Source organism: Colias croceus, chromosome 21 (assembly GCF_905220415.1).
Source record: "Colias croceus chromosome 21, ilColCroc2.1".
Classification (NCBI taxonomy): domain Eukaryota; kingdom Metazoa; phylum Arthropoda; class Insecta; order Lepidoptera; family Pieridae; genus Colias; species Colias croceus.
The window spans coordinates 1,989,921-2,017,057 of NC_059557.1; the positions used below are offsets into that span (position 1 = coordinate 1,989,921).

The 27,137-nt window shown below is 34.5% G+C and overlaps 1 protein-coding gene and 2 long non-coding RNA genes across 3 annotated transcripts in view; 2 read left to right on the top strand and 1 right to left on the bottom strand.

The window, feature by feature from the left end:
• The first annotated feature begins 540 nt into the window (after window positions 1–540).
• On the top strand, window positions 541–1,522 carry LOC123701341. Its single transcript, XR_006752723.1, has 2 exons — window positions 541–755; window positions 1,157–1,522. It is a non-coding gene; the product is annotated as an uncharacterized LOC123701341 (long non-coding RNA).
• A 2,042-nt stretch (window positions 1,523–3,564) lies between these two features.
• The window catches only part of LOC123701337 (protein kinase C and casein kinase substrate in neurons protein 1), a 95,676-nt gene continuing 72,103 nt past the window's right edge, over window positions 3,565–27,137 (bottom strand). The window contains exons 6-11 of the mRNA XM_045648773.1: window positions 10,580–10,806; window positions 10,143–10,263; window positions 7,415–7,516; window positions 6,428–6,570; window positions 5,207–5,409; window positions 3,565–4,531 (exon numbers count right to left, since the gene is read on the bottom strand). Coding sequence (XP_045504729.1) covers window positions 4,419–4,531; window positions 5,207–5,409; window positions 6,428–6,570; window positions 7,415–7,516; window positions 10,143–10,263; window positions 10,580–10,806 — 909 coding nt within the window. The 3' untranslated portion in view covers window positions 3,565–4,418. The remainder of the gene's footprint in view (window positions 4,532–5,206; window positions 5,410–6,427; window positions 6,571–7,414; window positions 7,517–10,142; window positions 10,264–10,579; window positions 10,807–27,137) is intronic.
• LOC123701339 lies at window positions 24,720–25,985 on the top strand. Its single transcript, XR_006752721.1, has 2 exons — window positions 24,720–25,009; window positions 25,432–25,985. It is a non-coding gene; the product is annotated as an uncharacterized LOC123701339 (long non-coding RNA).

The window sequence follows — 27,137 nt, forward strand, 5'->3', positions numbered from 1 at the left end:
ATGGTTCCGTACAAAGCTTCGCGACTAATTTAACACGAATACTGAATAGCATAAGAAGTGTAGAGCTTCTGTATATTGTACAATACCTCTGTAAACTCGTCGTTGTATAGATTTATTTTTTCAACACGCCTCCAATGTCGATGTATCGCTTTAATGTGAACGGCGGGTTTTATGATATTATGTGTAAACGTGCACTGCGTACAATGGAAATAAAGAGATTTTTGAAAATATTTTGGTGTATTATTTTTAAATGTCCGCCCCATATCCTTTATATATTTATTTATAATTATTACCTAAGTTTAACAATCTTAATACATACGTCGTATATAAATGAAATTAAATATAAGTAAAACAAATGTATCATGGCGAGGGAAGCGGTAGCTTGCCCTCAAAATATGTCTCTTTGTTAAGCTCAAAACTCCTGAACAGATTATTGTATGGTTTTCACTATTGAACATTCATTAGGTAGTGTCGGATCAAGATAACAATTTTCGAAAATTAATTGAATTGAAAATCAGCACAATGCAGGGCATCCACAGAACTATATCGAGATAGAAGGAAAGAGTGTATGTACCTCGCGTGGCGAAAAGACGATTAATCATCGTCTTTGCTCGCCACGATGCTCAGTCCGCTCTCGACCGCTCTCAGTGTGTGACGTACTAATGCAAACAGAAAATGACCCCATGCTCGATAATTAACTGTGCAAACACCACCAAAAAAGTTAAAGGTGTCAATAAAAATATTTCCTTTCACCTGTAAGTACTTTTTGCCCTAAAATATCTGTTATTACTTATAAAACAATTTATTTTTGTGCTCCGTATTAATTTAATGTAAATGGTTACGGAATGATGCAACTTTTCCATTACGGTTTTAATTTTACACGCCAGACTGGACATGCTTTGAAAACCAGCAATGAAAATAAAACATTCCAAACTGTCGAAACGCGGTAAAGGTTGATTTCTCATTTTTCTGTCAAAAATAAGCTTATAGAGTTGTACTCCACGATTTTCAATGCCAATTTCTTAGTCGATTCAAATCGATACCTATTGAAAACAGAAAAATGATAATTATTTTTTAATCCTATAATATTATTGTTAGGTATATCGATGGTTTAAAATATATTTACTATATTATACTTAGCGCAAATTTGTTTCAGTTTTCCGAAATATTCTCTTGTGAAAAAATAAATGGATTGAAGCAACGGGTCGTAAAAACTGGTTTCCTACGAAACACAGGCTGATTTGTTACATACATTTTCACGAATATTCGTTTACTGGCCCATCAAAGTTTCGGCGAATAATGTTAAGTGGTTGAGGAGTTCCTTCCGTCTCCATCATTAGCTCAGCACCATGATACTAGAATTTTATATTGTCACCTGACTTGCACATGTATGCAAACTTTCAGCTCAATAAGTTGATTAAAACTACTTTAATATTCAATTACAAGATTTGATACATACATACATTCATATACACATGCATACTAATGAAGTTTAAGTTAATAAAAAGCTTGTAAAAATTAACATACATTTTTATTCTCATTATTCTGTCAAGGTCAAAATCGATTCCCAATTCGATTCTATAAAATGTTTTAACTGCCTACTTAGTTTCTATTTAATTATTTTGACGTTGTGAACATCACTAAAAGACTCGCGTGACGTCAAAATACCTACGCAAAATGTTACACGGTCGGTTCTCATATAAATCGACGAACTATTTCCTTCTATCTCGATATAGTTCTGTGGGGCAAATACATTTGTTTAACTGAACGATTTTAACTAGGTACAGACAAGTCGGTGATCAGCTTTTTGTACGCTGCCAGGCCAGACCGAAACATCTTAAAATAAATATTAGTACTTTTTATTTGAAGTATATTGGAGATTTTTTTGAACAAGCGTAATTACAATTTAGTCAATTCCATGTCTTAACAATTTAATTGGCCAAACCTAAGTTACTAAGAATGGCTTTAGGATGAGAATTATGTTAGCAGTCCACGAGCTCAGCTTATTATGCCTACATTAGGTGTTTCCAGCAGAGGTCGCTTTTTTGCAATAGCCAAGCAATAGCCAACAATAGCAAGGCCACGTTTTGTACACTCGCAAAAGTTTTGTTGTTTTGCTTAATTTTATGTCAGTTACGATCTGTACTTAAGGTTGCTTGTATGGTGGTGGTTCTTTAATTCAAAGAAATATTAACTGAATCTTACACCTATTGAATTGCATCTGTATTTTATATTATGATTGTTATGTATTTATACATAAAAATGAACAAATAAACGGCAACATGTACCGATCATTATACAATAATTTTATTTTGAGTGTGCTTAAAATTAGATGGCAGGAATGGGGTAAGACACGATAAATCGTAAATAAAACCACGTTATCATATGTAACAATTTATTTTACCAATATTAATAATATATTAACATATGTGGTCCGTAGCCACCCTCTCTCTGATAATAATATATTACAATGAATTTTCACAAGTGGTCTCTGAACCTATAACAATTAAAACAATAAAACTACGTCTACCGCGTGTCAAGAGTCAAGTGATAAAACGCAGCCTCAACTAATGACTCGTCGCTATTTCATTACAATACGTACACAATACAACAATATTTTAAAACGAGGTAAAAAAGAAAGGGAAAGGTAAACATCTCAATATATTAATTTTAAATCTAAGCGACGAGATGGCGCTCCTGTCTTCGCTAGAAAAATAACGTAGCACCTCTATATATCGCGGTTCAAAGTTTTTTTCGTGAAAATTAGGCCGTTTCTCGGCTCGGCTGACAGGCGGCCACTCGTCGCGTCCCTCACATATAATTATACATTTATATACAACAGGAAATAAATACTCTATGCAAGACGATTATGTAACTGTGTATGTACATTGTACAGAGCAGAGTCGACCGCGCTCGGTACCACAGAGCGGTCGGTGCCTACTTGTATATAATTGGCGTTCATTTTTTTGGCTTCGCTACGTTCACCGTATCACCGCACCTTCACTAACGCAAAACATTTTTTATACGATTTTAATTGAGTATCGCGCTAGCAAAGATTCGGTCGCGAGGACCGCGTCCGGCGACCAAAACCTCAGTCCATAGTTAATGTCACTATAATTTTAAATTTTTGGTTTCCAAATTGTACAAATATAATTCCAAAACGCCCAACTACGGATCGATTGTCGGCAATCGAACTAGTTGCGCGTTTCGCACGTTCAAGTAGTATAAAATTTAGGAGTACAAAAGTTGTACACGGTGCACATTAAAAGCGTCGAAAATCTTTTAAGCTACCATGATAATACTTCGATGAAATGATCTCAAAATGTTCATAAGACCGCTAATTCGTCACGCAACTCACACAACGCTCTATAATTTTCCTTATTCTACCGCCAAAATATTTAAGGCCATTTATACAGCTTATTATAAAAACTGTCAATAATACTTCATTAAGGCCGGTTGCAGAGCTTGACCGACCATCAGTGCGTACGTCAGTCGCGCTTGTCATATGTATGGAAATTCATAAAACCGTTCATAGCTAGACCGACCATACGCACGCGTATTGTCATGCGCATTAGCAGGACCGACGGTACGCACTGACGGTCGATCAAGCTCTGCAACCAGCCTTATACTTCATTTATACTGTTGTATGTCAAACACGTAAATTACATCTAAACTAATTGCCCATCGCTGATATTTGTTTGGAAAACGCTTTATTTCGATATTTAAATAAATCCATCATGTAACAACGTAGATCTCTCCTGATATACAATTGACTATTTTCTAAACATTCATTAAATATTTTTACTAATTTGCAACACTAATAAGGATTGAATAGTAAATATATTTTTGTATTTTTAAAATAGCATCGATTATTATTCTGTAATTTGCTAAGTATTTCAGAAATCAGTTACATCTTTTACAAATGGTCGACAAATTTTTTATAATCTGCAGTTACAACGACTTTACTCGAAGAGATAAACGTGTGTTCTTGAAAAGATCTAAACGTCAAAAAGTAAGAAATATAACAAACAAAATGAAAACGAAATAATTTATTAAGATTTTCACTACCAAAACAGTAAAAAATTATAATTTTACCTTCAAAGGAACAATTTAAAAAACCTAATCTCATGAACACAAACATAGTCGCACAGATTTAATGTGTCACTAAATTACTACACAATCATAACTTAGTGTAAAAGTTCCCTTCGTTGGTTGCCAGTTGCGTGAGTTCCCGGGGTTAGTTCCCAAATGCGGCTGGTGACCCAGATGGGATCTGAATCCCATATGGGGTCGGATCCCAAGGGCTCGGATCCCATAGGGTTGGATCCCAAGTGGGTTGTCGGTTCCCACGGGGTTGCATCCCACGGGGCGGATCCCAAGTGGGGCTCGAATCCCACCGGATTGGATCCCATATGGGGTTAGTGTCCCACGGGCTCCACGTAGTTGGCGGGGTAGAGCCCCACGCGGCCATCTTTGCGGCCCTTGCACCAGCCCTGCTCGTCTTCGTCTTCTAATTTCTCGAATAAGTCACCTGGAAAGAGACAATGATACATTATAAAACTATTTTTTTATGTGTCGTACATTACTGGATTGTCAAGTTCGATTAAATTATAAAATTTCAGTTAAACTTATTATTTTGAAGCATGTTTTCAACTTATTCCGATTTTTGAAGTGGAACTTTTTTCTTTGAGAGTATAATTTCATGGTCGGGACATGGCAATACCGTCACGTCATGGAATAAGGCGACAATTTTGGTATCTTTGAATTTTGCTAAGAAGTTTCACTTCTGACACTTTTTTCTAATTGAAAATAACTACACTCGCCAGTGTGTGAGCTCCCCCCCACTCACCCTGCCGGAAGCTGAGCTCGTCGCTCTCGGCGCCGGTGTAGTCGTACAGCGCCCGCACGGGCACGCCGGGCTCGCCGGTGTGTGTGAGCTCCCCCCACTCCCCCACTCCCCCCACTCACCCTGCCGGAAGCTGAGCTCGTCGCTCTCGGCGCCGGTGTAGTCGTACAGCGCCCGCACGGGCACGCCGGGCTCGCCGGTGTGTGTGAGCTCCCCCCACTCCCCCACTCCCCCCACTCACCCTGCCGGAAGCTGAGCTCGTCGCTCTCGGCGCCGGTGTAGTCGTACAGCGCCCGCACGGGCACGCCGGGCTCGCCGGTGTGTGTGAGCTCCCCCCACTCCCCCACTCCCCCCACTCACCCTGCCGGAAGCTGAGCTCGTCGCTCTCGGCGCCGGTGTAGTCGTACAGCGCCCGCACGGGCACGCCGGGCTCGCCGGTGTCGGTGAGCGCGCCGGCCGACTCCTCGTCCCACTCCTCCTCCTCGAACGGGTTGTCCTGCCGCGCGCCCGCTTCCTTAGCGGGTGAGGACTGCTTCGACTTGGGCGCTGACGCTGTGCCGTTCCTGGAAGATGATCAGAAATAAACGTGAACACTAATGATCATGTTAGCAATGTGTAAAACAACGAACTAATACACTTATACGTGTACGAACTACGAACTAATTGAAATAACGAACTTGTCATATAAAAATTATAATATACACAAGAAAGTTCAAATAACCTACACTACTTTATTACAAGAACAATTTAATTTAAATCATCGAACTAATTCTCTTAAACATGTACGAAATACGACTAAACGAACTTATCCGCTTATTTTACGAATTGTGTCAAATTCATAAAATCACGTAAGTAATCACCAATTGACAATACAATAAATCTTAGAGGAGACGATGGAATCAAACATATTCCAAGAAAAACCTCTAAATGAAATAAAAAATCAAATGGCTTTCACGGATTTTAACAGCTATAATTTTAAATAAACGATCGAATTAATTCACCAAAATATGTAAAAACAAAAACGACCAGATTTAAATATCAACCTTCTTAAAAGTATTTCAAAATCAACGAACTTATTCATTTAAATCTGTACGAACTAATTCCTTTAAATACGTACGAGCTACGAACTTATTACATAACGAAAATTTCTACTTAACTACAACACTATTACAATTTAAAAACTACATATTTTGAATATAGAATCGATTTTTATAACCAATCAAAAGTATCATCCATTTCACTTATAGTGTATCTAGAGAGCGTGTTAGTGTAGCGAGTGTTCGGCTGAACGGACGCGTTGGAGGGTGACGGATACGTGTATATCTCGAGACGTTGAATACTGGAGTGGGAGAAGGGATTAGGGTAGTTGCTTTAATTCATTTATGCACTTTTATATCTAAGAATAATACAGTTTTATTGATTGAAAGCGGTGAAGATTGTATAAAGTATACATATACTTTATTTGTTAAAATTTATGAAAGAACAGTATTTAAACCTAAACAATGTACTCTAAATAACTTCGCATCGATGACTTTTCATACACAAGGAATAAAAGTGACAAATAGGCAGAAAAATACTTACGTGACCGCGATGGGGGCGCTGATGGATTTTTTATCTATGGTATTGTTAGCGGTGCTGTTCTGTGACGCGGTGTTATTGACCGGCGCTGGCTCCGTGTGGTTGGCTGCCTTGCTCATCTTGCTGTTCACAATTGGCGGGAGCTCCTACACCACAGATGATAAAACTTTAACAAACATGCAACAGCGCAACACTCAGCCATATGAACAAATTAGATATTTCATTAATTGTTGGTATTTTTGCGCATTGATACTTTAAATATATATAGAAATCTGTAAACATATGTATATAAATAGATATTTAAAGGGTTAATTATCATAACGTGCCAATATGCATATCGATAAGCAACATTCATCATGCAACATCGACTTGCGCAAAATAAAAGGAAATAAATAAAATAAAAACATTTCTAAAGGGCAAAATATATGAAGCTCGCTCAAAGATCAAAATGAGAATGACCCACATTCCCGTTACTTTTAAAGAATCAACATGCAAATCCTGAAAAGGCATTCAACTAGAGGTCAACAATTTTTAAGATATTTATTTTTCGTATTTCATTCTCATTTGAATCCCATAAATGGGCCTAACCACACGTCGTACGAGTTATAAAATTTTATCGTTTATTCTTTAATCACTGAATACATATAAAACAAAAATACCTATCACTTTAAAGGACTTACGCGTGGTACAAATGTGCTTAGCCCTTGGTAAACTCACAGCGTCATATTTTGTTTGTCATCGGTACTAATTCGATTAATTATAAGTACTTTTAATTATAAGTACACTTAAGAATTGACTTACAAAATATGTCCGTTCAGGTAAAATAATAAAAAAGTACTGCACATGCGGTCTCACTCGCCTTACATACAAAAACACAATTAAACTATATTGCAAGTAAGAATCTCAAATATAGCACGAATTTATTTATTTACTGGTATAAATAGAGTTAGAATAGAGTGAGCCGCATGTTCAGCGGTGCAAGGGACGTACGTCTTCGCTGACGGGCCGTTGGTTCAGCAACGTGATCGGTCCGGTGGGCAGGCTCTCCTTCGACTTGCCCTTGGCGATGTCCCGGAACTCCTCCGTGTATTCCTGGGTCGATACACGCGGTCAAGCCGACACGAACGTTTATTTACGGGACGATACGTTAGGATTTTGATTGACGATTATCAAAACATGTTGTCAAACAAACAAATTTCAACATTTTAACAATTTCCAATCTCTATGATTTTATTTAATTATTACGTGAAATAGTTCGAAACTTTAATCGAACATAATTTTAGTTAGTTCGATGTTATTGCAATTAGTTCGTTGCTCAAAATTATGACTTGTACTTACAAGTTTACTGTTTAGTTCGATAAAAGCGAACTTCAACATAAATAGTTCGAAAACATCTCTTATAATATGTATTTAATTCTGAGAAATTCTATTCAAAATCCCAACATTTCATTCCGTGAAAGCAAACTCAAAATGAAACAATTAAATTAAAGAAAACAAAAATTGGGCACTTCCATTCAAAGCTGGTGAACATTTTGCGACAACAAGCCACGCTGTGTTCAACTATGGGATCAACTTTACCATGCTTTTGGTAGTTTTTAGGTGACATAGGCATGGTATGTTTCAAATGAAGTTAGAATTAGTTTTAAAGACTTGGCTAGTATTAATTATTATTAAAGAGTTACTTCAATCACTTAGGAAAAACTGCAGCTTGTCATGTCCACATTCAGAAATCATTATTATTATTTATATGGTGATATTTACATATTTGTACATGGAGTGTGAAGTAGTGATGGGCTTAGATAAAGGAAGAAAATTAGGTGATTTTTTGAAGTTAATGTGTCGAACGATTTTAGTTTATTTTAATAGATCATGCGTTGAATTCATTCATCAATTATATTGAATGTCGAAGAGATTTTTTATTATATTATATAATAAACATTCATTTAACAAGACGTGTCTACTTTAAATTCAATTTAAATTAATTTCTTCCGTGTAAATATAAATGTAGTGCAACTTGCCGTGCTTCATATTTGATAAATTTTACGTAAAACGTAACGTGCGTTGTATTTGCATTGTCTACGATCAAAACCATCACGGTGTACGCCCAAACCAGTGTCACGTGCGTTTCGACGAGATTCTCTATCGTGCCTTGTCTATAATTGGTCCATTGGTCATTCTGGCGATTGACAGAGCTGTGTTTGCGGTATTTGCAACAGTGTGCGTGCGTGCCCTAAACAATTGGTCCTTCGAGCCGGACGAGATTGCAACATGCGATTGTTTTATCCCCTTTTGTTGTGTTTTGTGATTCGATCATCCTCAACGTTGTGCACCATCGGAGCTCTGAAAATCGCCGCACCTACACCGTGACGGCGTACCAGGTAGGAGTTGGTATAATAGCAATCTCCGTTATACACGCTAGTCGTGTCGGAGGGTGCGACGCGCCGTTCCCGCGTCTCCCTGAGGCAGATGGCCGGGAGCAGCAGTCGCAGGCGGCCGGCGGCGGCCGAGAGCAGGGCTCCGTAGGGCGCCTGCCGCACCCTGCGCGCCGTGCCCGCCACGTGGTGCAGGGCCACGGACGCAGCGGCCGGGAGGTATTTGTATCGGATCGGCTCGGTGGTCTCCGACGGTTCGTCCTATTGAACATTCGTGTCTAATACCACTTTTCTGTTTTTTATGGGATGTGCCAAGCAGTTTGGCGCTTCGCCAGTGCTTTGTTCGTTTTTTATCTGTTTTTCTCTGTTAATATGTTTTATGCCAAATTGTTTGACGTTTCGTCAGTTAATTTAAAATGATTCCTAATGAACATTCTAACAGTTTTATTCTGTTTGGTTGGTGCCAAATTTGGTTATGTTTATGCGTTGCGTTCCGAAGTTTCGTGAATGTTTTGTGAATGTTTTGGCGTGGCGCCTATCTCTTGTTTATTTGATGTTTTCCTGTTTTGAACGTGATGTGCCAAATTTTTTTTGGCTTTAGCAATTACATATAAAGTTTTATTTGGTATTGAGTAAAGTGAATTTTGTGTATTATGTCTTTTACTGTTAAAGATTCATTACAAATATTTGCCCCTATCCAATATCCCTCGAGATCAAATTAAGTTACCTCTAGAGCGAGTAGTTTTATTTGCAATTTGCGCCGACCGATATCATTCCACCCACGTTACATCGCTTCAAACTTTATATATTACCCCTTCGCCAATCCACTTAAACTCCCTTAGTCTTTGCTGTATAATTTTATAGTTTGATTGCGTCTCGAATGTTAAGGAATTATATTAAAGTGTTTTACGATATTACGCGTTACTGTTTTCTGTATTAAAATGTTTGTATAGAAAAATTGAAATTCAATCAAATTTAATTTTGTAGCACGTTTTTCATAAGACTCTCTCTTCACAGTGTAATAATTCTGTATATTTTGGAAGTTAGTAAACTCGTTTGCGGCACAGTTGTTTGCTCAGAGATTTCGTAACCGCGCACAACTTGATCAAACATGGCTCAGTCAATGTAAACGTTAGTTGTTGACTAAAGAATTAACTGAAGGTTTCGCTAACTACAATAGTGTCTACGAAGAAATTTTGAGGCCAACTAGAAGCAGGCTGTTAACTGAACTAAGGTTGGAAAGAGTCAGCCAATCGAGAGAGAGATACTAGAATGTTCTAACATGCGTAGTTTTAAAGAGAAGCGTTAGGCATAGAGAGGGTATGGTCGCAATGTGTGAGTGATACCTCGAACTGTGGCCACGCCATGGCCATGTTGACTCCGTGGTTGTTGGCCCACCATTTGAGGTCCTTCTGGTGGTCCGCGTTGTTTATCGTGTGGTGGAACTCTTCGTATATTTGTGGTAATCTGAAAATGTGGCGGCAATTTATGTAGAGAGGGCTCTATTGTGTACAATCATAATAAAAATATCGAATCATTCTCGTCTTTGTTACAAGATTTCTTGAAAAAATATAACAGTAATTTTAATTATAATTCATTCCCAATATAACTCGAACTACAGGTCAAATTATTACTTGAAATAATATTTTATAAACATTCTTATAGGTATCTATTTCATAACTTCCCAAAAAATACACTTAGATACTAAATTAATATTTTTATTAATTAATTAAAGATAAAACAATCCCATCCTCTACTACTCTTCAACAAACATTCCACTTACGTGGGCTCCTGGCTAATGTTCAAGCACTTGTGGAAGCTGAACAGCACATCCTTGAAGAAGGTCAACCTTTGCGCCTCCATCTGCTGACAGCGCTCGAACACGCCGGTCATGTCCTCTATATACCGCGGGTTGTACGCCGTGATCTCGCTGAGGGCCACCTGGTACTTGTCCCTGCTCTTGGTCACGTCCTCGCGACACTTGGCCACGCGCTCCGCCATTTTCTTCACCTGCGAACGGTCCGACTGTTATCAGTGTAACGTGTTAGTCACTGGCTCGGATGGGGCGCTAATGATAATATGTTTATGGGGTATACTTTGATACTGTACACTAAGAGAGATAGCTGGGAGGGAACTAGCGATATTTGAAGGAAATAACAACATAAGGGGGAGCTTTTCTTCAATAACTTTATGGGAAAAACTATAAATATTATATTTATACTGAAATAGATTGAGGCCGCCTTATAAAATACGTTAAAGTTGAACTCTAGCGCACACAAAAGAAATGCATAATACATTTACAAGATTTACAAAATAGATTAAAATTGGTTTCAACTCATCATTTCATCGACTTAAAACAAGAGTTAGAAGAAAAATCTCTTTAATTTCCTTATTTCCGAACCCGCTTATATACTAAGCCGGTGCGCGTCACTCCGTGAACCAACCCCTCCGGGCCCTCCCAGTCTGCTTGTAGGTAATTACATTTATTCGCACCTGGAAATAAGCCGGTTGACGGAGTTGCGCGTCTGGCGTGTAATGTAAAAACAGATTTCAGTTATTCGAAATATTTTTGCCGCGGTGTTTGTGTTTATATTGAATTTTTATTTACAACGTAATTTAACGGTCAAATAAATCTCTAGAGGTGAACAATACATAATTTTGTAATTACATATAACAGTAATGAAGCTTTTGAAAATTAATCCTTAAATTTTAATTTGGATCCGAGATTTGTATATGGGTCTTTTAACAAAGCTTAATTATTATCAATTTGGTTCTAGCATTAGATGTTTCCCACGGTATAAAGCAATGTCCATATCAACAATGCATTTATTTAAAATATATATTATAATGTATAAAACACGTGCAAAATAAGCAAATAATCGTATGATAATTCCACAAGATAAAACCTTGCAAGCGTAAGCGAAATTCGTCTCGGAGATACCAAATCCAAATCTGTCCTGAGGGAAATCTGTCGCTTTTGAGATAGTTAGGTATATCGAAGTTTATCTGATGTGCCAAAACTGTAATAACATTTTACTCAATATTTAAGACTTATCTAAAACGAATTATGTTGTAAGTATGTAGAGTATTTATAAAGATTATAGTAAACAGAACACTTAGAACTTTGTGCAAAGCTGCATAAATTTTCTTTATAAAAGGGCAGGGTAATTTCATAAGAAAGAAAGAAGGCTTGTATATGTGGAATTTAAAACCGAATAATACTAGCATAAACGCTTAGATAACAACTTGCAATAACACACATAATGATGAATATATTTATATTTACAGAGAACTTTGAAAACACACACAAATAAAACAGAATATAAACAGATACAGAGAAAATAGCCTAAAAATGTCTTCTAGCCACAACCACTCCCTTACCAATGTATCTCTCTGATAGCGTATGAATAAAAAACAAATAAAAAAATAAACAAAAACGTCACCAATGAGAACATAAACTAGATGATTCTAAGATGCTAGCTTGGTTGATGACTGAATTATCACAAATCTTAAGCATTACTTGTAATATAATTACCTATTGATCAGTTTTTCTGTTAGGAGTTAGTTATACCATTTGTTTAATAAACTATAAAATATAGTTAAATTATACAAATCACTTCTTTAAACATCTTTTGGCAAAGCAGGAGACAGAAGAATGATGACCAAATATATTTAATCAAAATCTACCTATATTTAATTAGTAACTAAAAACCCTATAATTCCTAGTCTTGCTCTTGAAATTTTTGCCAAATAACCTTCTAGTCTTTCGTCATAATTAGGGAATTAACTCTGCCACAGAATCATATGACTTTACCATTGAATCAATTCAGGAAACAATAAACACATCATACACACGCACTTAACCTAACTTCTACAGCCATTAATCCACACTACACATACATACAAACATACATACAGTATATTTTCCAGCTAGTTACACATATACAATGCATTCGATACATTTATCGGTCACTGCTGAGTGCTGGCTGACGGCCAAGCGCCAATGACAATGCCGCGTTGTGACCAGATGTTCAGGGTTCATTGTCCAAATTTACACTAGACTACATTACGATTTGTATATAGGTGGATAGTTTCTTGCTTCTTTTGGATTGTCTTACGGGATCGAATCTATACCTACTTGTTAAAGCTGAAGAGTTTGCTTGTTTGTTTGAACTTACGTACTAGTGTGAGTTTGATCGAGTACGAAACGTTACTATCGCGTCTGCGTCACAGCCGATTTAGTATGGGAAATCGAATAGCGCCCCTAGCGGACGTATGGGGAAGCTTTGATTCCCCATACAAATTTCGCTGTGACGTAGACGCGATGGTAACGTTTCGTACTCGATGAAAACTCACACTAGCCACACTGGTAGGTATTTAACTGAACCGATATTCACATTTGTACGTCTTATTTGGTATCGAAACGAAATTCCGATATTTTCAATCATTCGAATAAAAAAGGAATTCAGCAGATTTTTGCACGAATATAATTACACAAAACATACAATACATCACTTGCTTTTCATAGCTTCTTTTAGCCTTCATAATACGAGGTTGGATGAAATATTAATTTGGCTTTATTGACCCTTACGAAGAAGCGATGACAATCTTTGTGTCGAGCCATGATCAAGTTTGAGTTTAGAGTTAGTTTGCACTTAAGACGAGCTTGCTTGCCAAGAATTTTAAAAAATATTACGTAAAATAATGTCGCAGCAATCATTGGAAAAATGTATTGGTATTTTACGAGCCAAGTCGTAAATAAGAAACGATTGAGTCCACTTTTTCGTATCGGCAAGGGAACTTATTTGATTAGATCGAGCTTATTGCCTTTGAATAAACAGAAATATTGTATATATTTATGTTAGATACTTATAATAAATACATAACTTGTAATAAATTGGTCACCAGTGTGAATGTATAGGTTTTTATGAATAAAAATATTTCTTACTAGCAGTCCGCCCCGGCTTCACCCGTACTACATATTTACGTTTTCTCTACATAAGAACCATCCTCGTACTTCAAGGAATATAATAAAAAAAGAATTAACGAAATCGGTTCAGCCGTTCTCAAGTTATGCGCTTACCAACACATTTTGGGATTCATTTTTATATTATAAAGATTGTATCGAATCCATGATGCGTTTATAATTAGATGCTTTGCACTTTATCTATTTACGGAAAGTGACACGATTAAACGGGAGTTAAATCTGTAGATAATACATAGGAAAATAGTGCACTGTAAAATTGTTCATAATTTTGAAATTAAGATCCGCAGATCGACGCGACACAAACTGTTAAAAAACCGTACAATTCCCATTGACTTTTAAATCTCTTATAATGTATTTACCTCTCAATTTTTCTGATATAATCGAAGCAAAGAAAAAACATAAATTGAGACATACATAACAATACACGAGCATTTCTAACACGAGATGTATGGCCTCGCTGCGGGCGACATTAAACGCTTGTGTTCACTTGGGAAGAGACAATGCCTACACAATATGTTTCCTCTTTATATGTTTCCAACGTTTTCTGCATCGAATATTATATTTATTATTTAGTAATTTTTTAATAAATAAGTAGATAGCTAAAGCATTCACTTGCTCGCTTAGGGCTCGTTAAAACGAATAAGCAATTGCAAAGATAAGAGCTAAAATTTTAATTAAAAATCTCTTCTCTGGATACTATAGTCAAGACTAGAATAAAAAGCTTACCTTGGGACTATTTTCATTCTAACCTACATCCTACACCTACACCTTTGGTACGCCAAAGCACTTCTCTCTTCACCTTATCCCAAACTACCCCAAATTCTGTAAACTAAATCGATAGCTATCAAGAGCGATATCATCTCAAGTTAGACGCACCGCGCACGTGACAGACGCCGAGGGACCGAGCCTCTTGTGTGGAGGGCCCTGAGTTATGGGACCACTTTACTGAACCAAGCTATTATATACCTTTTTTAAATTGTAAACATACGTCATTTGTGTAGTGTCATTTGATATAGTAGTTAAATCTTGATATAATATTTATGTAATAAGTTATTTTTGTTCCTAATGTAAATCCAAAATAAAAATAATTTTGGATTTACATAAGAATTTACTGACGAAGTCTAGTTTTATATCGATACTTAGTTATTTCATACAACTGCACAAACGGTACATTTTTATCGTAAATTTCGAGTGCATTAAAATTTTCCATATCAAAAGGTGCTCCTTATCTAAACAATTGACAACTATCTGACACAAATACGTGACTGTTCGATACTGATTTTATTAATCAAAATGTTACCTTTACCTACGTCGTATTTCATTTACATACATACAGTTCAATATATCTATAACCAAAAATAAATTAAATTTTAATTACTTTTTCTAGTTTTCTACAAAAAAACTACCTAACTAATAGAAATAGATATTTTTTTTATTAAGTATATTTTTTATTTGAAAGCAGTTATGTTTAGTTCTGCAAACTTTTAACTAGCATCATATTATGTAAAAACAACCAAATTAATAATCTCTTATAAAATTAAACTAAAAATTAAAATTAAACTAAATAAATCAAAAAAAGAAATCACCGCGCTCTATCTTTTAAAGTTACCATACAAATTAATAACTACCTATACAAATATTATAAAATTAAGGCTAACAATAGCCACTCAAACACACTACTATAGACTTGACGACGTGACGCAGCTGACTCGGCAAAAAGATAGAAAATCAATAAACTTACAACCTATTTAAGGTTACACGTTTTCATTTTATTAATTAGATTATGAAATTTTTATTATAGCCGAACGCGTGACATAATATTGAAAATATTTGGAAGGATTGCAACATGAGACATGAATAAAAAATATTATATTGTAATACAGTAAGTATTACCTACTTAATGATAACTTACAAATTAAATTATTCCGTTACATTAAGGGCCAATTTTTCAATGCTTGGATAAAACTTATTCGTCGAATAATGTATAAAACTACAAAAACGTATTCTAATTGCCCCTATTTGACAGTTTACGTGACATTTTAATATTATCGTGTAATACTTTATTGGACGGATAAGTTTTATCCAAGCATTGAAAAATCGGCCCTAAAACACAAAACAATATCTTTCATTTGTTGGTTTTGCAATACGTAATACTGATAAATTGTTCATCATAATTAAACAAACACACTACAATAAAATTTTAGGATGAATTGAATAAAATAAAATACATTCATTAATTTTACTTTTAAGAGTAACAGCTGCAAAATTGCTCATAGAATTATTGACCATCGATAGCAATTTGGCATCCCTCCCAACTCAGAAGTGTCGCATAGTTAACGAACGATTATTACGTATAAATCACCGACTATAATTTAATATTTATAGCCAGCTTCACAACTTCTGGATATGTTCTGTTTAGTCGATTTGTTTTAAATTGAAAAAATCATATATGTACATGAAAATATACTCCAAAGTAGGATATCCTAATAATTTACCAATATGCTTTTCTCTCAATTGTTAAAAGTGAAAATATAAAATAAGATCGTCAATTTTACCAACAATTTCCGTAACTGTTTAAAAATCTAATTGACATACAACACTGCACTGCACAATCTTTTATATTTACTTATATGTAAGTTAGTTAGGTACTACATAAATTTGTCTGAATAGTCTTTCTGTGATATTGCCACCTTATTTATTGATTCTCTTAATACTTCCAAAAGTATGTGACATACAATCCTAATTCATATATATCACAAGAATGTTATCTATTAACTATCTTAAGCAGGTAGTCTTACAGATAGTGCATGTATGTCAAGGTGTGAAGTGGCCAAGGGCGACACGCTGCATGACCAACAAGGACGGTAATTTCATGTGTTGCAAGTTGTTGTATATTAGATACAATGTTTGTATTCCTTGTAATGTTACTTGAATGTACCTGTCATTATCTCGAAAAGTATTTTATGCAACGTACTACATACTATCACAACAACTTATTGCCAGTAAACAAAATCTATACTAATATTATAAAGCTGAAGAGTTTGTTTGTTTGTTTGAACGCGCTAATCTCAGGAACTACTCGTCCGATTTGAAAAATTCTTTCTGTATAGGCTGTAATATATTATCATGCTAAGACCAACAGGAGCGGTGCGGGTGAAACCGCGGGAAACAGCTAGTGTTAAATAAATCTAAGATAACGCTGTATTATTTTGTAGGTATAGAAGTGAATAAATAAGTGGGTACCCCTAAAACTAAAATTATATTAGGTCTTTTACCCGAGATCAGGATGATTGAACTTCATGTTAAAAAAATCTTCCTAATTTTAATCAATACATTTTTGTAAGTAATTAAGGCAAGCTACACATTCATTTCATTCCTTTATCATCATCAAACACATATTTATAAAGCTATACACAGACACACAGACTACTTGCACTAACTAGGCCCTTAAATCATTAGTAAATTACATTTCTCATATAAAATCTCAAGCACTCGCCCTCAACGCTGTCTCATCTCACCCTACAAGTGGACCACTCGCATTCTGGGTCAATATATAATTATACCGTAATGAACATATTATCATACACGTAAATATTTCCATAATAGGAGGACAGTTAGTTGTTGTGGAAAGGTTTCTTAGTTAAAGCAGGGTCCTTGGACAAAGTAACAATTACAAAACGATAACGAAGTTAGAAATCGCAAAAATGTATGGGATTGACATACGCCGCGTTAGATCACGTGGTCTATCTATGTCAATCCCATACATTTTTGCGATTTCTAACTTCGTTATCGTTTTGTAATTGTTACTTTTTCTAAGGCCCCTGATAAGATTGTTGTTGATTACTTATTTAATTGAGTAGTACCTACAGGATAATTTATATATTGGTAAAGTCGGTCATTCTGTTTGGCAATAAAAATCTCGCTCTGCGAGAAAATAGAATACTTATCGTAATTATTTTACTTGTGGCAAAGCATTTGATCCTAGAGGCAAAATGCCATAAGATTTTTATGTATTCCACAATTTTCTGTTCCTAAAATAAACCAATTACTACTCAATATTGTATCAAACCTCTATTGTACCCTCATAGGAGGCCCGTGTCCCAGCAGTGGGAACGTATATGGGCTGATGATGATGATGATGATGATTGTATCAAACAAACTAAAAATTCAATCTCATATGACAACCACATAAGAACACTCATCTATACTAGCTCTAAAATAATCTACATATAAATTCTAAATGCCTAGCATACACTTCAGGTATATGAGATGAGCTGACGTCTAATTCCCCGCCTTCCGCACACCAGTGGCATTTCTAGGTCACAGCCAGTGCCTGTCCGCTATTATGAGAGTATATCTATAAAATGTATGTATTGTAGTACGCTACAATAACCACTGTGAAAAGTCTCAACGAATAAGGTAAATTTTTAGCTAAAAGCTCATTTTTACTCATTTATTTTGGTTACATTTTGTTGAAAGTTATTTCTAATGTTCTATTTATAGCGGGGTAAATAGAAAAGAAAAGTCGTTGTTTATTTATAATTGTAAAATTGTGAATAAAAATATGAAATGGAAATGAGAACGAAGCCATATATTATGATTTGTTACAGTTTACCACAACTTCATTAGTATAATACAATAAGTATTAAAATATGTATTGAAAATTTTGATTCATCCAACTTCGTTTTTACGAAACACTGTAGAGGTATAAATACAATTTTTCCACGTATACGAGTATTTTGAGGACACAAAGAACACTCTCATAAACATCCAACTCGAGGCAAAAATACTCCAAAATACTTTGAAGGAAACAACCAAGCTGTCATAACAAGAAATAAGTACAATCTTGCTGCGTAAAAAGCGTATTCTGACGACTGTTTTTCAAAAGCGACAAAACACTTTCATTAATTCTAACTCCAAGCAAAATATACCAAAAGTATGAAGCAAATAAACAAACTGAACATGGAATAAGTACAGTCAGTATTTCAGTCATTTTTATAAAAGAAATTACAATTTCATCTTGCCCAAAGCAAAATACACCAACATTTTTACAGCCCACCAAATTGTCACAGAAACAAAATAGGTAAAAATGGCCAAGGCACTTCTATAAAACTTTAGATATACGACACCAGTACCACCTGTAACCACGGCTAGCTAATATTTAATGATGCCAGAATGTTGGCAAATTGCTTTACCGTCCACCTGGGAACAACATGATATCTAGCTGCCGAAAGTTACTTGTTCGTTATTTACAATGTGGAATGGAGTGCTGTATAGGTAAGAGATGGGAAAATTAATGTAGGATACATATTTTATGAAAATTAAGCTAATTAAATTAAAAGAGTTTAAGCGGGCACATTAGTCACGAAATTAATGAGTTTTAATGGTTGTTTATTGAAATAATGTTTATCGGAAATTATGGTAGAAGAATAAATTAATATTGTTTTGTTTTTTGCCTAAACAATTTATGATGAGTAAAACTTTGGTGCTTAAAATGATTAGACAATTAATAATATACCTACTATAGTTTTGAGAAAGTTCTAGATTTGTTAGAAAAAGCCCTTTATACATTTTGAACAGAATGAGGAACAATAGCAATATAGAAAACATTAATGAATCATAATATGTGTGTTCCGCATTGTTATTTTGGAATGCAATTTGTACGAGAATTATTTATGTTACAATATTTCTCATGCATTATATTTACTTAAAATTAAAAACCTGAACATGTTTTTGTTCCTGAATATAGGACGGACGCATTACAATGTAGTTTCGTTTAATTTTAAAACTGTTGTACTGCTACAGTGCTACTGACAATTTTCTTAACGAATAAAACCTTTTTTGCAATTCTCGAGAAAACTACTAAATCAATTACTAATACAAACATCCAAAAACATTATCCTCCTCCTTTAATTCCATCCAACAATTAATACTATTCTCACTTCATCCAACACTAAATAAGAAATAATTAAACATACACCATACACCTCTTGTGCACTTAGCCATCTCTCGTTGCATCCAACACGCACACAAACACACGCGCACACATACCTACACACACACATAGCAAGCCGGTTCCGTTCACACTGCACCCACACGACATAACAGGTGTCCCCAAAGCCTACTTGCTTACATAACACGACTTACGACGCGGTTACGTCACGACATAATTGTCGTGACGAGTCGAGCACTCGAGTATAGGTTATCGTCTTTCATATAATTTCATTTCTGTATGTTTAATTAACTATATTACGTTGCCATCTTTTGATGAAATTTTCGGTAATTTTATTCACGTTTTTAAATGTTTTATTGATATACATGTAAGATTTTCATATAATATAATCCCTAATTTATTCAAATTATCAAAAAAGTAAACTTTAAGAATAACCATAATACAAAGAAAATAACAAACATAAAATACACAAAATTGTACGAATACATTCTCACATCTCGGACATACAGGGTGATGCGAAATGTCATCCTTGCGAAAACTCAAGGCGCAATTTCGAGCACAGAACGTGATTATGAAAAGAAACGCCAGACGCTCTTTGTTAAGTGTGTGACGTGTGTGTACTGTATACATTATACAGGTGATTATTTTTAGGACACGTTGTTTTCATGTATAGGTTTGTTATTAAATTGTTCGTAAAAATAGACTATTTATAAATTCTCTATAATTTACGGGTTTTTTATTTCTCAACAGCGATCGAGACTTAAGGTGATTTAATGTTTTCAACAATCAACACACAGGCACGAATCTATTATCCAACCATAACAATAACACAAACTAACAAGGATTTAATCCTGAGTTTTTATATAATCAATCGTATATTTGTACGAGACGCGATCTGTCAATGGTAATGAAGAATGATGCAGACTCGTGCCGGTTACGCGCCGTAATTAATTACGCGCACCCTTATCAAACGGGCTTTTTGCTTTGAGTAATTTGATATTAATTATTATCGATATACTGTACCTATTTGATACGAGAATAACGTATATGTGCACATAGAATCAATGAATAGATTTAAATGAAAAAAACGCACAAAAGACACGTTTAAAGAAACATGAAATTATTTTTTTTAAAGTTATTTTTTACTTACAAATTCTTTAGAATACCTTAAATCATTATTGTTTGTTACATTCTCAAAAAACATAATTATTGTGTGTAGCAATTACACGTGCAAACTTATACGCAATTAGATAATCCACATACGCTATTCAAAGAGAATCATTAGATACATCAATACTATCTATCTCATCTTGTCATCTAAGCTCTGTAACCTGTATCCTGATATTGTCACGGTGAATGCACACGCGACAGTCGGCCGTGACAGAATAAAACAGGTATAAAGTGTAGATATGTATGTTTGTTTGTGTGTCTACGTATTACACATTACAAAGTACAAACAGATCTTCCGATCGTCATTATATCTAAGTTTAGTTATTAAAAACATCAGTTGCCTTTGCAGGACATATGCGACAGTGACAAATTAATCCGTAGTAAGTACACATACACAAATATACACGCATACAAATCATTTTTCATATTAACAGTATTACGAAATTTAAAATACATTTGGGAAAATGGCTATCAATTCAGATAAACTATATAGTAAATACATATAAATTGAAACGTGTTTCAATCATTCACCAAGAGAGCATGTAACACGATATTCGTTACGTATTAACTATTAACGGTATCTCTGGTAGCCGGTTATGTGATGTTATTTCAGTCGCCAATTAGTAATCATGTGTTTGACCATGTAATTGTAATACGAAGGAAATAATGACTAGACTTTACTTTACTAACCAGATAAATTGCCACAAATTTATAAACACCCTGTAGCTAGTACATTATTACTTTCATTTTCATTTTGGTGAATTTTAATAGGTACGTGTATTGGTTAAAAAAAAAATGCGTATCTACTGATAGCTATCAATCCTAAAACTAATGTTTCAACGTTACAACTTTAACAATTATATCAGCAATACACGAACTACCAAATATTTTTATTTTTTTACACATTAAAAACGTACGACTTACCAAACTTCAAATAAATTATCAAGTCAATATTTAAACAAGACATACAACCAAACTACAGAGGTTTTTGCAACTCAAAGCTTTCAAACCGATCAATGATCGATCACTCGCAATAACATTGATATTTCTCTATACAAAGCTGACAAAGCTCAAACGATTAGCCGCCGGCTATTTTGGTACATCAAAGTTCAAAAGCTCTCGTAGAATGTCAATAACTCGCTATTGAATACATATGTACATTGTACAGGGGTAAATAAATACGCGTTTATATAACGTTCTCTTGTACTAAACTAAATAATACGTAATATTTGATATCTAAGTAAGCAAAGCTTGTAAAAAGTAAATCTTGAGATTAGATGTTATACACATGAAGATATAGACACTAGAAAAACAATGTTTGTCACACTATTTTTTTAATAGTGTTTCAACAGTATCAAAAGTAAATCTTCCCTTGTTAATACAATTTTATATATTAGGGTCACGTTCTATATTGTGTCATAATTCATATAAAACAATCTAATAGCTACACATGCCGGCAACTTTTAAACTTATGAACTCATCATAAAGTATTATCTATGCACACAATTTTCTGTACTCGTCTATCGATGTTATAATAGTTACAATAATTATAGTACTAACTAGTAAATAACTAATTTTTTTTTCCTGTTTAGTGTGCGCTGACCCTAATCTAAGACCTAGTGCACACGAGTTATGCAACAACACAATGTAACATCGAGATGTATAATCGCTCATCGATACAATCGCAAAGGTCAAAATTAATTTGCAACCGTACGAATTTCAAGCTTTGATTTATGTGATATCATTCTTCATATTTTATACATAAAATTATTTATAAATATATATATATAAAATATCGTTTTTGTAACATTCTGTATAATTTACGTAACTATACAGTGTGTCCATGATTTATGGTTACGGAAAAATAAATATTTTTCAAGATAAATATCGCATTTGCGTTTATTTGCTAATCGATCTTTAAACTATTAAGTGCGTGAGTTTACATATTCAAAATAACATTACTATGGTTTAAAGTTTAAACTTAAATTAAAGTCACGTAGGTAAAAAAAAAAGGAAAATATAGTCACCCTACCGCATATAATTGTATAATCAATTAAACAGAACGAATGGGTAAACATCTTGTGGCCCTACACTAGCTCTTATACGTGATTTGTTTGTAACTACATATTTCATTTTGTTAACGAACAAGACACATTATTAGATACGTTTCAACGCCTGGCATTGTCAATAAGGTGTCATGGGTTTTTGAAAATTGGGGATTTTAATTTAGAACTATAATATTACCTGAGTATAAAACGAGTATCTATCTGTTTATTTTGTGTTTGTTTGAGACATCATAGCTTCCAAATGTTTGAAATATTTGAAACGTCGAATTATTGCTAAGACCTTAACTAATATTGTCTTATTTAGGTGTATTAATAATCAAGTACACCATTTGAAAGTGTTTGTATATCCCATATGATCTAGCTTTTAATTTTTTGAGATAAATTCGTTCTTCACACGTATTATTTTATATAAAAAAAATACACAATCACAAACAATAAACCCCCACACTCGTATCCATGACATCCTAAGGCGTTTAAAAGAGAATTAAACCGTTAATTGGATCCCCGCCTATTCGTTTTGTTGTGACTTATCTAATTAGATATTTTCCACGCAAATAGACGCAAATTGAATCGCTATAGATGGCTTGTACTTGACAGGGGATCGCTGTTAATGCTATAATCAAATGTGGTAATTAAATGGGACTTTAATTGGCTTTTAGGGTGATGGTGTATGGGAGATAGCACACTTCACTCTTGCGCTAAATGGATAAAAATACGCTATGAACTTATCCAGATTATAATATATCTGTATGCCAAATTTTGTCGGAATCAAAAGAGTAACAAAACGCTCTGTTTTGTAATAATATCACATATTGTAACGTATTTCACATATTTGTGGTCACCAAATATTCCACTTGTTTGACACTTTTCAATTTCCATCCCAGCAAAATATTTCAGCTCAGGTAAGCTCGTAGCATTAACTAAAACTTATTTTAATAAAAGCTGACTTCATTATAAACAAAACTCTCAAACAAACGGCAATTTTAATGAAATCTCTCCAGCACAAACTCGAGTTGTTAATTTAAAATTATATAACAGTGTGACGTAATTGGGATTATTCTCGTACGAAGTTATAAATACAGAGATATTGTTAGATTCGTCTGATGATTTACTAAAAACATTTTCAAGTCTAAATATTACGAAATGCGTATATTTCTGATTAAAAATTGAAGACCTGTCCTTTATTAAGTATATCATTTTATATTGAGCGTTCCATATTATGTTTTATTGATCGATTTTCTTTCTTGGGATTTACGTTATTCATGCAGTACTTGTTCCTACTAGTCATTTGTTAAGATCGAAATTATGATTTAATGATGTGGTTTTACTATTGTGTAGTTGATTTATAGTTTATGATTCACTAATAGAAATCGACGTTTTACCTAATTGGCGAGCAACGTTGGTTAATTTATACAATTCATAGATAAGTAAAATATAAGATAAGTATCGTTTTCCATCAGAAATAGAAGAAAAATACGCTCACACTAACAAATTATTATCAAAAAATATTTTTTTACAATGTCAAAAACATCTATAAGCAAGAAAGTATAACAAAGGTCGCGTTTGAAACATCGAGACACATTCAAGTGGCGCGAAATGGGGCAAGTGGTCAAAGAACTCCGCGGGTCGATATCCTGCCGGCCATGCCGCCCTGGTGTACATCGTGTGCTAGACTTTCAACGTAATCCTAGGCTAAGTTTAATCCTAGATTAGTTTTAGATAATTTTATTTTATTTTAGATAAGGTGCCCCGGGGCTAAAGCAACTACGGGGCTATTGTAACTAAATTAAATATCTCCGCTAATTATTGGATTTTAAATATAACGCCATCTATAAGATTTTTGAGCAAACCAAATTGTTACATGAAAATAATAGGTGGCAGCGCTGCAGCTAAAAATGATGGTAAAACAGGTTGATCTGTCAAACCACTATTTTGAAGCAATTTTTTACGAACGCACGTGGTGACACTAATTTATTAAAAAATTGTTTTAGAGTGTTTTATTGCTGGTGTTTCAAGTGGAGTACATTGTTGACAACCGTAAGTAGCTATTAATATATTTTGCATAAGGATTCGTTAAAGCTACAACAAGATATGTGTTTAGTTACATTTTCCCTGATAATAACACAAACTGGGGTAATTGTGACTTTGAGGTTAGTTGCATTTCCCCCGTGTCGGTTTGTATGAAACCATGAAACAATAGTGATGTGCCATGTCGATGTTTTATTTCTGCGAAAAAATTTTTTTATTGATATTGTGTACATTTACTTTCGTTTTGTTTATTTTTATTTTGTATGTTTTATTAGTATTTTTAGTTTGTCATATTCCTGTGCGAGTCCTAATAAATACTTTTACTTTCTTTCTGGTTCTTTTATCTTCAATATTTTTAAAGGTGTATTTTTAACTGTATGTTAAGTACCTATGCTTTCACAACTTAACTACTGCACTGATCTTTGTTTTAGATGGTCCGGAATTATAAACGAAAAACTGAAATAAAATATTCTCAGGACAATTTGTTAAAAGCATTGGAAGATGTTAGAAACAATAAATTAAACACCTATCAAGCGGCTGACGTCTACGGAATTCCGAGATCTACTTTAGTTCACCGATTACGCGGATCACGAGGAGTGAAAAAATCATGTCGCGGTAGGCCTACTGTTTTCACCAAAGACACGGAAACAAAAATAGCCGGCTATATCCACGTAATGGAAAAAACTGGTTTTCCTTTAACGGTGCAAGAAGTCAAAGTTTTGATATCCGAATACATCAAAAGAAATGGTTTTATTACGCCGTTTAAAAATGACATCCCTGGTGATGATATTTATAAGATGTCATTGTCAGAGTTACTCAAAAATATACCATCAACGCGAAGACCGACATCCGCGCGGACGGAGTCGCGGGCGGAAGCTAGTACTTAATATTAACTAAAATGTTACTTAATTTTCTAGGAACAAGAAATTCTTATGTTATGTGTGATTTTTTACTTTGATCTTTCCTATTAAAACACTGTGCCATATATTCTGCTTTTATTTTATTTTCCTCGTATCAAACATTCAATAAAATTCGTTATCGACTAAATTTAAAGTAAATTCACAACACTAACTATTAACGAAATAGTTGCAATTGCCCCTGAAGTGAGGAAATATTTATTTCACTCCGAACTGAGCTTAGATACGTGAACTTAAGTTTCAAATTCGCCTACGTTATCACATTGCGTTGAAAAACTCGGTTTTATAATAATTTTTAGACCTACAGATACAATGCGAATTGTCATTAGTTGCATTTGCCCCTTGTCGGGGGTAAATGCAACTTTTTCTATCACTAGTAGAAAATCGTTTCATTATTTCGATTCCTTAAGAACTTTCTTTTTAGAACTAGGTTCTATGTATTATTAATGAAATTGTTAATCGTGTAGATAAATCAAATTAAGAAAATTTACAGTAAAAATTAAACTGTTTTTTCTAGTTACATTTGCCCCGGGGCACCTTACTTCTTTTTTATATATTGCATCATCTATATAAAAATGAATCCCTGTTTCCCCTGGTCACGGCATCACGCGTGAGCAGCTGGATGCATTTCGATAATTCTAATTATATTATGTTCTTTATGGTCAGGAGAAGGATCTTAGAAAGAAAAATTTACATTTGGCCCAAAAATTAACAAAATGCAGAAAACTTAACAGTTATTTAACCCTTAATTCACTACCTGAGTCCATTGGACTCACATCGAACTTTCAAACTATTATATTTTTTTCCCCTGGTGACTTATTTCCTCCACCGTCTCAGACCTCAGTACCTTCCTGCAGTGACGCGGGCACCGCGGTAGTGAGAGGACGTGCGCCTGCGCTGCGTAATAGGTAAGTTATTACGTCGAGTGAGTCCCATGGACTCATACTAGTGAATTAAGTAATATTTTATTTATTTGTTACGATTCTTAAATGTTGCTTATTTGTCGTATTAATGATATAAAAATATGTATTTTAATATTTGTTGTTGTTGTAGGTTTGTAAAATGGATCTAAAACAACATAAAGTTGTAAATATGAATGAAGACCAGGCAGATTCTGTTTTGGAATCATGGATCACACAAATTATGAATGATGAAATGCGAGCCACTCTGAAACCGTAGACAAGTTATCTAGGACAGAAAGAAAGTATTGTTATCTATGT